A 14,558-nucleotide genomic window follows, 5' to 3' on the forward strand; every position below is an offset into this window, starting at 1 on the left:
TGGCGGAGTGCGTAGTATGAGGGCTTCGTAGTCGCCTACAGCGCATGCCCGCGTAGCCTCTACACGTAGCGATCGGTGGTTGAAAAAAAAACGGCGCACATATATGAGTTTGTTATTTTTTCATTACCTAAAAAAATAACGCAATAACAACATAGACCAGTCGTTATAAAATTAAGGATAATGGCTTTGAAATGCTAAAGTCAGAAAAAGAATTGAAGCTTCAGTTTTTTTGCCTTTTACTTACTTTTCTTTTTTTGCTCATTTTAAAGAAACTGTGTTTTTAGAAAAAAAAAACAAGTTTTTGACCTCATTATCAAATATTATCGTTATTAAATAATAAATAAGTAATTAATATCAAAATCCACAATAGATAGAATTGCTTGAAGGCTTTTCCCAATTTGTGATAGTTATAAAATACCTTTTTTTAAAAAATTCAATTATTTTTGTTAATTCAATAATACAATTAATTGAACGTGACATATCTTCAACATAAAATAGTAGAAAAAAATAAATATTACTTATTATAAAAATAATTACTGGCTAGTAATTATCATTTGTTTTGATACAAGTACCGTTATTATTTCAATTAAAATAGAGGAAACGTGCTTTTTTTATTATTTCATGATAAAATCCTAAAAATATAAATAGTAAATTCATAGAAATGAAAAAGTATTTATACGACAATTTTGTTGCTAGTTTGAATACTGGAACTCTAGGATAACATTAAAAAAACTACATTAACAATTATAATATTTACCTGACAAATACGAGCGCGATTTGACCGAAAAGGAATTTCTTAGAGGTTAATAAATAGTTAAAAAATTCCCGTCCTTATACTTAAGTCTTGTCACTTAAAAATACGTAATATGATTAATGAAATGAATATTTCAATTGGAATCTCAATATATTGCACCAAATGATACATGAGAAACTATCTGTAAAGTGGGTATCACGATTGCTTAATACTGAGCAAAAGCTCGCTCGCATTAAAAATTCCAACCAATATTTATTATCTTTTAATTTAATTTTTGTATTGTTTGCTTGATATAACACAATAAATAGTAAATCTAATTTTATTATTTTACTAATTCAGACGATACATTTCTTTGACCTGCATCTCTAAAAATAGTCATATAATTTGGACCAACTTTTTGTGGGAAAGTTAAAATCTACTACATACTAAAATTTTGTAAAATTTTACGGCGAGCCAAAAATGTATAAGGTGTGTGTGGGGCCCACATGAACTTCATTGGAGAAGGTCACCTCTAGCGTTGTTGTTATTATTTTTTCCCCATACTTACCTCCATTATGTTACCAGTATTATTGTATGTTGAATCAGAACTAAAGAAAAGAACATATGAAAAGTGTTTTCCCACATTTTCCTGTTTATAAATTGGTTAAGTAGGAGAAAAAAATCCTATGCGGCATCCGATATAATTATAAAGTTCAAAATCTATAAAGGATCCGCGGGGAATCTTGAATAAACGATGGTTGCTACTTAAGTTTTGAGATGAACAAATAAAAACATATATTTTCAATTGGAAATGGCTTTATTGTTTATTGAAATATTCCCCATCAAAGTCAATATACTTTTGTATGCGTTTGGACCAATTGTGAATCATTGTTTCCATTCCGATTGAGATACCTCCAAAATATGTGATCAACCGCTTCTTCAGGTTCAGAAAAACGTTGACCTCGCAATTTATTTTCGATCTGCGGCAATAAGAAGAAATCATTGAGTGTCTAACAAAGACTGTACATCGGATCACCCATCAATTCGATGTCTCGACTGTTCAAAAACGTTTTTGTTTGAACTGATGTGTGAGAGCTCGCATTGCCGTGGTGGAGAATCATTCGTCTTCTGCAATTGGTTTCCCTGATTTTTTTTAATACTTCTGACAAACATTTGCTGGTTTACCATCAGAATTGACCGATCTACGTTGCTCTAATGGTGGCCACATGTCCAGTCGTTCCGAAAAAACGACCATTTGCTTCAAAGTGCTTTGTTCACGAGCAACTTTTGTTGGATTTGGCTCGTCTTGAAAGACCCATGTGGTGGTTGTGCTTCATCACCAATCGAGTTGATCGGATCACTGCTCTTAGTTTGTTCCAAGTTGAGAAAGTCATAGAAAATCATCGCAAGAAAATGTTCGGGTTTAAATTCCATTTTTTGACCAAGATGAATGTTTCCAGTATCTGTAAACAAAGTTCTGAGTACTTCACCATTAAATATGTCAAACTTTATGATAACAATGTAGATAATTGTCGATCGGGCATCTGGCAACAAAGAACGCGACCGATGCGCTTGATATATAAAGTTTTATATATTGCAAACCCAGACAAAACAAACTTGTCCGTTCATTGGCTCGTTGCAAGCCCAAACATAAATCAAATTTGTCTGAGTTTACACAATTAATGTTATCAGGTTACGTCTTCTTCTTCTTCTTACTACTCCATCTTAGGCAGATTGCCTGTTCATTCTTGGCAACATGCCCATTGCCTCAATTGATGGTAAGATTTTCACTAAATCTTTTTCGTGGCTTTCCCATACTTCTCCTCAGTGGTGAGTTGTCTCGTGCTATCCTTACTATTCTTTCCTCGCTCATTCTACTTATGTGTTCGTCCCATTCGCGCTTTCTGCTCAGTACCCGTTCGTTAATATTTTCCACTCTGCATTTTTGCCTTATGTCGTCGCTACGTTCCCTGTCTAAGAGCGTTTTTCCTGTAATTTATCGCTTGTTTCCAGCTGTGTACGTCATTATGGGTCTGATTACAGTTTTGTAGGTTCTTGACTTGGCTTCAATACTTATGTATTTGGTTTTCCATATAGTGTTGTTTAGACATCCAGCTGCTCTTGTTGCTTTTATTGTTTGCTGCCTTACCTCTGTCTCAATATCACCATATCCGGATAGTTCTATACCCAGATATTTGAATTTCATTTCTTGCTGGATTATTTTGTCATCTACGAACAGCTTGGATCTAAGAGGTATTTTTGATGTTATCAGGCTTTTTGTTTTGGAGCAGCCTTTGGAGGTCGTCTTCGTTTTCTGCAACTAGCACAGCATCGTCAGCATAGCACAGGATTGTAATATTGCGGTCATCCATTAGTAATAATAAAATAATAAATAAATGATAAACTATGTAATAACTAGTAATTTCTTATTGTTGGAATGGCGCACTCTGGTTCTCCAAGACCAACAAGTTTCGTGTCCAAAAATCTGCTGGAAAAGTTCTTGCTTAAGTGTTTTGGGATTTTCATGGAGTAATCATGATTGATTTTTTGCATAAGGGTAGAATAATAACTGAGATTACTATTCGACATTACTGACCACTCTACGGGAAAAAATTAAAGAGAAAAGTCACGGAAAGCTATCCAAAGGTGTTTTGTTTTTGCAGGACAACGCCCCTGCACACAAATCTCATATTGCCACGCAAAAAAACTCGTGATTTAGGGTTTGAATTACTAGAACAGCCCCCTTATTCACCAGATTTGGCTCCATCCGACTATCATCTCTTTTCTCAACTGATAAAAGTTTAAAAGGTCGTAAATTTTCTTTCAACGAGGAGGTAATAAAAGCTGTGGAGGTCAGGTTTGCAGAGCAAGAAAAAACATTTTTTTTTAAAGGTCTAGAGACGTTGCAGGTTCGCTGTAATAAATATATCCAATTAAGAGGAGAATATGTTGAGTAATAAAAAATTTTGACATTTAAATTTTGTTTGGTTCTATAGTAGGCTAATAATTTTTCAATATATCCTCGTATATTTCAATTTTTATAAAATGATTTCTACTCTTGTAAAAATTTCAAAACTGATTGAAATAAACAAAAATTTTAGCAAAATTTGCCTGCTGTTAAATCTACCGCTGCCTATGACGATGCTGGGATCGACCCTGTAGAATATTAAAATAAAACGAAATATTGTCGTTATTTTCATTTGAAACGGATTTTTTTCCGATTACAAAAAGTAATTTTTTCTTATTTCTCTAGAGAGATAAAATGTCATACGTTTTCCCTTAACAGAAAAACCAATTATCGCCATATTCCATTTCCAAGTTTCTCTAGTCTATGAACTTTCGAGACTACGTAATATCTGACGTCACTGTTGTGACTCGACGGCGTATCGAACCGTTTACGTCATTAAATGATATTCGTGAGGGTGCGCAACACATTCATTCCCTCGTTACCTAGATATCAAACACTACCATTTCGAGGAACGCATTGTGTTTTTTAAAAAATTGCAATAAGCTTCATTCTATCATCTAGTGTAAAAATTTACCGTAGAACGGTCTTCTAATAATCTTTTGAAAGATTACCGAGGGCGGTACACTTATCTTATATTGAACATGTGATCGAGTGTTTTTGGAGGGAATTCATAAAAAATATGTATCCAGATGGAAGGTATGATTACATCTTTTATAATTTAACAATTAGTACCAAATTGAGATATTGATTTATAAAACGGTAACTTATTATTAATCTTGAAATCTTGAGATTAATAATTATCCACACTGTTTATAATAATCAAATACATATTTTTTTATACTGTAAAAAAAGAACTATTACAACGAATTGAAGTTGAAGGCAGTTTTGAATGAAGGTGATGTGAATGACGTGCAATCCATTCACTTGTAGCAATACATTTTTTATGGATTCAAATAAATATTCATATTCAAATTGAAATGTTTCTTCGATCAAATTTTTGTTTCGTCGAAGTAAATTATTTTTTCTTCTAAGGTAATCTACGCAGGTGTTTCTCAATCGAATTAAACCGAGAACTGGTCAAAACCTGGATCGATTTTCATTTCTATATTTTCCCAAATTACATCTACAAGTTTTTCACGATTATCAAATATTTGTTGTAACGCAAATTGAATGTTTTTGTTCGTTTTAATTACATTTTTCATTGCCTAACGGCCTTATCAAACTTGGGGCTCGCGAGCGTCTTCAAGCGGAGCGGACGCGCAACGTATTCGTTGCGAACGAGATCGCTGCGAATAGCAGCATGGACACCATATTGTGTGCTGAAGATAAAATGATTACAAAAATAATGCAAAAGAACAGACGAGAAGATGAATAAAGACAGAAAAAGTGGTGAAAGTGAACTCGAATACAACTTCACCCAGACTATAAAATGGATCCCAAATTGGGATCATGGGAGTTTTGAAAAAATACAAGCATATGTCTATAGTTTATTTCAGAAAGGTATAGAGTAATAAAACCTCATTAGGTATGCAAATGGACCACGAATATTTAAGCCACTTTCATAGGTTGGCATTGATTTCATTGTAAATTTCTTTCTTTTTATCAAGTGCAGGTAGTACCACCTGAGTAGGGGTCAATATATGGGTTTAGCCTATTGTTATCCATTCACAAACACTGAAAATAGTGTGCCAAAGGCGTCGCGGTAGGATACTCGTAAAAAGGAAAGAGAAGATGAAGTTGGAGTCTTCTCTATGGTTAGCATACCTTTGTTAAAAATCCCTCTTCGCTTCCAATATGGACGATTATTAGTAATTATTAGTATTTTACCTTTACCTGAAGGCACCTTAATACCAGTTGACAGGCCTACCATGAATGTTTGTCGAGCACTGGTTATATTTTTGTCTTGCCACATTTTTGGTACTGTATAACCTTCATTAATCCACGTCTCATCAAGATAAAAGATTTCCTTCTGCTCTGTTCTGATTTATACTTCTTAAGTAAGTTTCTGCTTATAGAATTGACCATATGAACACTGATGATGCTGACAACAGGAATAATTACTAAAAGCCATAATTTTATACTTAGCGATAAATCAATCGGTCGTAGCTGCTAAATTTTTCACGGAAGCTTAGATATGAAACAACTATCAGCAAGGTGGGCGCCTCGATTGCTTAATGCTGATCCAAAGCTCATTCGCATTAAAAATTCCTTCAAACGTAATCTTGTGAAAATATCAATCGGTATATCACTATAAATAAGTGGAAACGTCAATTTCTCTCTGTTTTTCAAAAATTATTGAAAAAAAAAACAATTTTTAAAACAGAATAGAGCTAAAATCAAATACAATTAGAAACGTAAACATATCAAAAGGTCTACGAAACAAGAAATTAAAGATATTTATATCACTATATCTCCCACATCGAAAAAAATCATGAAAATTTCTACGTTTGGGTTTTTGGATACGAATAACTAAAATATTTACAAAGATGGTCGACTTATGGTTCTACCTCATACATACTTTTTGAGTTACTTATGTTTTTGTAAAAAATTTTATCGTTGCAGACCCTTATAAATTATTTTTTTACGAGGATACCCTTAAAGATATTAAAATGGTTTGTGTTCGGTTGCTTTTAGCAAGGTTAGACGTATTTTAATCCATGTTGAAATTTTTTTCATTTTATACAGGGTGTGTATAAAAAGTTTTCAAAATTTAACTTCATAAATATCAAATTTCTGTATTTTTTAACTACAACCACCCGGTTTTTTTCTATTTTAATGCATTCAGGGGTAAAAAATAAGGCAAATTCATGTATACCTTAACTTAACCGTTATCCAGATATTAAATGTTTTTTGTAAAGTTTTAGAGATGCGGGTGTGGTCTAAATTTTATTTATTCATTATTACATTTAGAACGAGCCATATCAATGATTTTCGAAAGTATCAACAATTAACTTATGACAATTAAATAAGTGTAATTTATTACAAAGCCTACTAAAATTATACATAAAAAATTAAAACTTGTTAAAAAATACAATAATAATTTAAAACTTCAAATATCTAGGAAACGAAAAATGAAAAGATTATAGTAGAGACAAACGCTTTTTTGAGGTGGTTTGAAAAATGACTCTTCCATCAAACTACCCTCGTATCTATTATTTGTCACCAAAGCGTCTTCCAGTTTGTGCTTTATTCAATCCCTCCCAGCGCGCTTATGACGATAGGATCTAAGAGAGGAATCACCCGGAATTGCTCAATGTTTCTATTGCTAATAACGGCTACAGGGTCAATTTCGGACACTATCTACCTCTAGAAAAAGATATAAACTACAAGTATGTTAGAATTGAATCATATATGCTGAAAACGATTCAATTCTCAGTCAAAACAGTCAAATTATAGAAAAAAGGAGGTTTTTATAAATTTCTAGATATTCAAGATATTTTGCAACAAATTACTAAATTGTTTATCAATTATTAATGAATATTTTCCCTTTTGTTTGTATATAAAATCAACAATTATTGATATTTGTAGAAGGTAAATATCGATTGATCTATAAAATCAAGTCACAGTTTTTTACACTCTACAATGTAATACGAAATAAATACAACGTAATCACCCGTACTATAAAGTTTTGTTATATAAATAATTAAACAATAAATAAACTTTAATACTGATTGTAATTTTTTTCTAAATTGTTTTTTTTTATTATTTGTCAATTAGGATTTGGTTCTGTTGTTATTTATGCTTGATCAAATTCTCAGTTTCAAGGAAATTAATTGTTTGTTCTCATTGTGTAATATTCGAATATAATCTCCGTTAACGGGTTTGTCGTTAATAAAAAGAACGTTACCTGGGTGTGATAATTTCAGGGTTATAAGTAGAAATTCTATTTTTAAAGGGTAATTGCTATGGAGATGATTCAAAATTTCTGAAGCGCCACTTGTTGAATGTCGACATAATCTGATGTGGGCTATTGTTATGGATACAGTGGGTTTTGTGTAATACATTACACAATTTGCCATTCTAATAGCCATAAACGTCTTATGCGTTATTTTAAAGGTTTATATGAAAGGTCGTGTCTTCCAAAAAAAAAAAAATTAGTTTTATCATCACGCCAAATCAATTTTATAATATATGTTTAGAGGCTACTTTTTTATTGATTCAAAGATTAAACGATTACTTCCATCGATATTTTATTTTTCATTTCCTGCCAAGTGGTCAGAATTTGAGGATGGTCCCAGAAGTACCTGGCCTGACCTAGTGACGGCGGTAGTTGCTTGAAAAATCCTCCTCCTCTTTCCATTATCCTCTAAAAGATAAAGTGATGCCAATTATATTTGACTCAGCAGTTGTTTCCATTATTGCCTATCCTGTGCCTTTTCGGCATGATGCAGCCTCAAATTTATTAAGGGTTTTGTTTGGTCTACCCATCTAGTTGAAAATTTGCCTCTTGGCCGTTTGCCTTCTATTTTCCCTTCTATGATTAATCGATCCATTGTTCCTGATCTTCTAGCTATATGTCCCAAGTACTGCAGATACATGCGGTTTATTATGGTTAACAGCCTTGTACGTTGACCAATTTCTTGTAATACGGATACGTTGGTTTGGTGTTCTGTCCATGATACTCGTAAAAGTAATCTATAAACTCATATTTCGAAAGCCTCTATTCAGTATTTCGCTTTCGCATTTCCCAGTGTTGGTAATTAAGGAACCAAGAAAGTTAAAATTGTTTACCACTTTGTAGCCTGCAATTTCTGATGTTTGTGGAGAATTGTTGTCTTGTCTATCATCATTTTCGTTTTGAATTTATTTATTTATTTTGAAAATGTATTAAGAAGAGACCTCCAGAAATCCACAAAGCGGTACTGGATGATCATCATATCGAGTGTTTGATAATGCTTCACAGAAATAAGGCCGAGTTTTTGAGCCGTTTCATAACCATGGATGAAACGTGGATCCATCACTTCACAACCGAAACAAAAGAACAATCAATACAATGAACTTAAAAGGGAGAACCAACTACAAAGAAGGCAAAGACCATTCTACCTGCAGGCAAGGTCATAGCGTTGGTTTTTTGAGTTGCGCGTGGGATAATTTTTATTGACTAGCTTCAAAAGGGAAAAACTATCAACGTCGAGTATTATGCAAACTTATTACAATGTTTGATCGAATAAATCAAGTAAACCCGGCCGCATTTGGCTAAGAACGAAGTGTTGTTTTATCAAAACAATGCACCACCTCACAAATCCGTTATTGCAATGGCCAAAATTAATGAATTAAAGTTTGAATTGCTACCTCAAGCACCCTTTTCACCAGATTCACCCCCTCGAATTATCTTCTGTTCTAAGACTTCAAAAAATCGCTCGGATGTCAAAGATTTTCCAACAATGAAGAGGTTATGTCGGCAGTTAATGGCTATTTTGAGGAGCTTGGCGATTCTTATTAGTAATTCCCTAACCAAGGGGAAACAGTAATATTTTGAGGAGGTATAATATATGATAGTCGTACGCTGCTTATTTCCATTCCAGATACTATACCAGAGTATAAATATATTCAAATATTATTGAACCCATTATTTAACTTCGCCAATTTCATTTTGATGGCATACTGTGTCCTATCAGCCTCCAGGAACTCACACTAGCGGCCTTATCCTTTCCATGCATAGGCGAGTCAACTGCTTATTACAGAACACTGAATATTGATGTATTTTTTATTTCGCTCCAAAATGGTTATTTTTTAATTTGAAATTATGTACTGTTTTTTATTTTTATCTTGTTTAGTTACAATTCAATTGAGCCAATTTGTACAGGGTACCCAAATCAATTGTACTTTGTGATACACTTGTTGACTCAATAATAGTGTCTAATTTTGCAACAGCCAAGTTCTTAACATCGTTTTGTTATATTGTCATAAAAAAAGTAGTTTTGACTAACGAAATTAACTTATTGTCAATTTAATACATCTTGACCGAACTTTCTTATATCAAAATACAAGTTCAATAAACTCGGATATCAAAAATATATGCACGTAATTAGATTTCACATTTGCCGAATGCCGTACAAATACAATTTTGGTAACAAAAGCATTCGGTAATGATTTGAAAGTACATTGCTTTCCTTTTTTGGTGCACATCTTCAACTATCATGATTCATAGTGACCTCAAATTAATAGTAAATGTCAAGTAAATAGTAATTTTATTCAATTTTCTCAGACCTTCCTATTTATTTGTTCTTGAGTAATAAGTCTTGATTGGTGGTCTATATGTAATGAATATTTAATTATTCATAAAATACCTACATGGGAATTATAATTTTTTCCAAACTGCTAAGGTCTTCTTTAACAATATTTTCTTCATTTTTACGTATGAAGTTCCTTGCAATAATTGTCATCTTGTTTACCGAAGGACGAACATCATAATATTAGAAAAATAGATTGAGAAGAAATCAATACACAAAAATGCTTAAACCAGAATTGCTGGTTCTTCTATCAACTCATATTTAACAGGCCGATACGTCGAAAATATTTCTATAGTAAAAAAGGTTATTTGTAAATTATACTGTGACGTTCTTTGAGTAAGGTTCGTGGATGAAATTGTACAAGTTAATTTCATGCTTAAAACTTTATTACGCCACAATTATTTCACTAATTACAACACAATACCTACACTCCACTCTAGATGTCACTTCTTTATGCTCCTTATTATTGCTTGTATTGTTCTCCGCGTATTTTTGATATTCAACTAACTGCTCTACTGTGATCCTGCCTTATATACTATTGAAATAATTCTAGACCTTCTGTTTATTTAACTTCCTCTTACAAAAACATCTATATCAATAGTTATCCGTCACAGTATAGTTCAATTATTATTATTTATTACATTTTCAGGCAGATGCATCAGTGGATATGGCCGAACGTCATTTCTACACTGCGAGTATGGACTACGTTTATTTAATACAGGAAGTTCACGAGAGGAAGAAATTTGAATTCGTGGAAACTTTATTAACTTTCATTTATTCCTGGTTCACTTTTTATCATCAGGTAATACTTTTTATTTTGGAAACAATGGCACATGTAAACAATCGTATAAATAGATTGAATTATTTCAATCGAGTAAATTCTGATAATGTTGTCTATTCAATATTTGAAAATATCCTAAACCCAATTTATTTTGAACTTATCTAGTAACTTTGAGCGAAATGAATTTACTCTCATATCTTATTCGGGCATTTAGCTTTTTCCCAACAATTCGCTTTGGTCTTTCTATGGTTTTGAACACAAAATAATACGTGGGTAGTCTTAATAAAGTGTGTCCGAACGACTGCTTTTCCTCAATTTGTTCTATGGCTTTTTCTTCCAAGTTCATTTTCCCTTTTATTGTATCATATCTAACTCGATCTAACCTTGTCATTCTATTTATTTTTCTCAAGGCGTTTATTTCCGTACGTTCTACATATATTCTTTCTTTAATTGTTCTCCACGTTCTATACGTCGACTTACTACTATTTGTTACATTGTAGATTCTCAGTTTTCTTTGTTTTCCCATTTCAGTGTTGTTTTCAGTTTCAGTCAACATTCCATTTAGTGATTTAGTTAATTCTTCCTCTGTTTATTTCTGTATCATCTGTCCCTTCTTTATCAAAAATAACCTTTTTTTACAGAATATTGTGCTACATATTTTTTGTCGCGGCAGTTTGTGTCGAAATCCTCATAGTTCTCAAGTTATCCGCCATTCGAAAGGTTTTTGAGTACATGAACCCATTTTACGTTGAAAATTTTGAGGCTGGGAAAAAATGCTTAAGACCAATCTTTATAGAATTTTGTACTGTACATTTTTTGCTCCAGCACTCAAAATATTTTTGAATGTATAAACCAATTTTAAGGTGAAAATTTTGAGGTTAGGAACAAATACCTGGAATACTTTTTTGTAGAGAAATCCTCTTAGTTTTCGAGTTATTCGCGTTTCAAGTCGCAAAATTTCGAAAATCCATACTCGTAATTTTGTTAAGACTTATTCAATATCTCTGAAAATCAAAACCGCCCAATTCAATTCAAGATGTTAGCTCAAAATCGCCTAATTTGCCTGTACTATTAGTTATGTGCATGTATTATGGAGGGTGTATCACCAGGTGTTATTGTCGATTTGGATCCTTTACATTTCTTCTTCCAAGTTTTTCAACATATACCTTATCTCAAGCCTTTACGGTACTTACACAGTTCTAAATCACTGAATTGGCTTTATAAAAGTCATACAGTATTCGTCAAATATCATATTTGGTTTAATCATGTACTTTTATTAGTCTACAAACATATTGAAAATAACCCTTTGACATTGACTTTCACTATTTGAGTTTATCCCAAATAGTCGCTAAGAACCTATTGTTCTCAATAAACTTATCCCACCTGTTTCTTATCTAGGTAAGAAGAATATATAAACTAGTAAAATTCACTATTTTTGTCGTGTGAATCGGTATCATAATAGCCCCGGTATATCAATTTCGTGGTCAGATACTTTTTATATGCCTTCAAGTGAGAATAGATAAGGTCTAAATAAACTATATTTCTCCAGAAGAACTAACTTTGCCACTGATCGATAAGTTAACAAGCATTTGTTGTCTTGTTAAAAACTGCAGAAATACAATTTTTGTGGTTTACATCTAGACTAGTTTTTCATAAAATGATCAATATATACAAGTTGTCCAATTATCTAGGATGTTTCCAGTGAGTTTTCAATTTCGTTTTTTTGTTATCAGTAAGGAATGAAAATTTGATATTTGCCAGTTATGTGGAACTTTACATATAACGATAACTTCTATGTTGGCACAATCTGTATCGCAATTTGAAATAATAATCGACGCGACCAGCCCTAACATTTCAAAAACATTTATTTGAAATATTGAATTTATTCCATTTTAAATATTCATTTTATATAAATACATTTATATTGTAATTTAAATTTAATAATTGAAATGAAATTTCAGGGATATGAGCTAAAACGTGATTGTGATCCATATTGGAAAGATTTGCAAACTAAAATTCAAAAAACAAGAAACAATTTTGATGACTTCAGTCAAATATTGAGAAAACGTATGTCCGAAGTACAGAAACAAGATGAACCAATCAGGAACGCTAAAGGATGTCGGGAAGGATATTTATTTTTATTGGAAAAAAGTAAGACAATTCACCTAATTAGTAAACATGGAATTTAGACTTAGATGTTGAATTTCTTGTAGGTCATATAGGCCTTGTTACTTGCCATTAACGAATATTAAGAATATTAAGATCGGAACATTATTTGTTCTCGATTTGATCTTTTCTTTCAACTAACTTTTTTTTCTGCAGCATTTAACAGAGTTAACAGAGTTGTTTGTTTAGATATCTATGCACTTATGTATTTGTTTGAAATAACACTGTGGTTTAATAAATCTATTTCTTATTTCTAACTGTGATTAGGATTTAACTAGAAAATTGTAAAATACTTCAAAATAACCAGGCAAAATGAGATAAGTTGTCTCCCACAGGATTGTCTCAAATTGCCGAAAATTATTTAGTTAACACAAGAAAGCTCTCAGGATTGCGTTTTACCGAGTTTCTTTAAAATACCTAGGCTTTTATCAAACGCCAGAATTTTCATTGTGTTATATTTTTTTGCCACACATATTTCACTATAAAATTGTATTTGTGCTTTCCAATTTCCTCATATAGTGTTGATGTATTTTAAGTTTTTTTTCATCACTTTTACGAATATCAAATAAAATACTTTTTCCTCAGAGGCTTTCGGGACTACCTGGACAAAGCATTATTGTAGTTATGACAAGGAAACGAAAATATTCACCATGCTACCCTATAACCAGCTGACAACTAAAACTGTAAGTTGTAAAATCCGTTTCTAATTAATCGAACAATATCTGAAAATATATCTTGATTACACTATGTTCTTAATTTACAGTTACCGCCTCCTGAAAAGATGGTTATTTCTTCATGTGTACGAAGAATGTCTGATTCTATAGAAAAACGTTTTTGTTTTGATTTGTTATCCGAGGATAAGCCTAACGTAACATTTACATTTCAAGCACTGTCAGATCAGGATAGAAAAGCTTGGATGGATATAATGGACGGAAAAGAACCCGTAAGTTAACTTCTATCTTTCAAGTAACAAAATTTAAAGGGATAATCATTTCTGCTATTATACAAATAAAAGTTTTCAAGACGTGTTGCAAGTGTTGGGTCAATTTCTATACATTCAAGATTCTTGGACAATTCTTCAACTATCTCTACTGTCAGAACTTCTGTGTTTCATTCATAATTTGCTATTTTCATTGCAATACATCATACTGTATCGATACTAGCTTGACGCTCCTAGTGGTCATTTGCTTGTCTCAAAGATTAATCCATGTGAGTCTCAGGACAAGCCAAATTAAGGTGAAACACAGAAAGAATCATTAAATCAGTTATGGTCCCTTAGAATGTACTCACATTTTCTTGGAAAACTATATAATTCTAGTGCTAATACATGTAAATAGAGAAGACGGTAGATGGAAGGATCGATTTTATTATATCAAAACCAATTGGTGGCGGAGTTGTTCGCGTCTACGTTAGTTGTAACAGTTAACGGGGAGTCTGAGAAACGGTTGCCACAACCAAGAAAGGTAGCAGGCGCGCAAATTAATCACTTCCAGTACGAAAAGGTGGTGACTCTAAACCCTTTAAAGAGGATCAATTGGAAGGCGGTGACTCTAAACCCTTTAAAGTGGATCAATTGGAAGTCAAGCCTAGTCCCATCAACTCTTGCAGTTAAAAAGCTCGTAGTCGAATCCCACGAGATTGTTATAACTATTCATAATTTTGGAGCATGTCACTACC

The 14,558-nt window shown here is 32.5% G+C and overlaps 1 protein-coding gene across 4 annotated transcripts in view; it reads left to right on the plus strand.

Annotated features, from left to right (window-relative positions):
* The window catches only part of LOC130449321 (rho GTPase-activating protein 26), a 43,795-nt gene that overhangs the window by 14,277 nt on the left and 14,960 nt on the right, over positions 1-14,558 (plus strand). For all 4 annotated transcript variants that reach the window (XM_056787067.1, XM_056787069.1, XM_056787066.1 and 1 more), the window contains 4 exons: positions 10,584-10,736; positions 12,677-12,866; positions 13,467-13,564; positions 13,645-13,824. In XM_056787067.1, the coding sequence (XP_056643045.1) occupies positions 10,584-10,736; positions 12,677-12,866; positions 13,467-13,564; positions 13,645-13,824 (621 nt within the window). The remainder of the gene's footprint in view (positions 1-10,583; positions 10,737-12,676; positions 12,867-13,466; positions 13,565-13,644; positions 13,825-14,558) is intronic.

Source organism: Diorhabda sublineata, chromosome 10 (assembly GCF_026230105.1).
Source record: "Diorhabda sublineata isolate icDioSubl1.1 chromosome 10, icDioSubl1.1, whole genome shotgun sequence".
NCBI lineage: Eukaryota > Metazoa > Arthropoda > Insecta > Coleoptera > Chrysomelidae > Diorhabda > Diorhabda sublineata.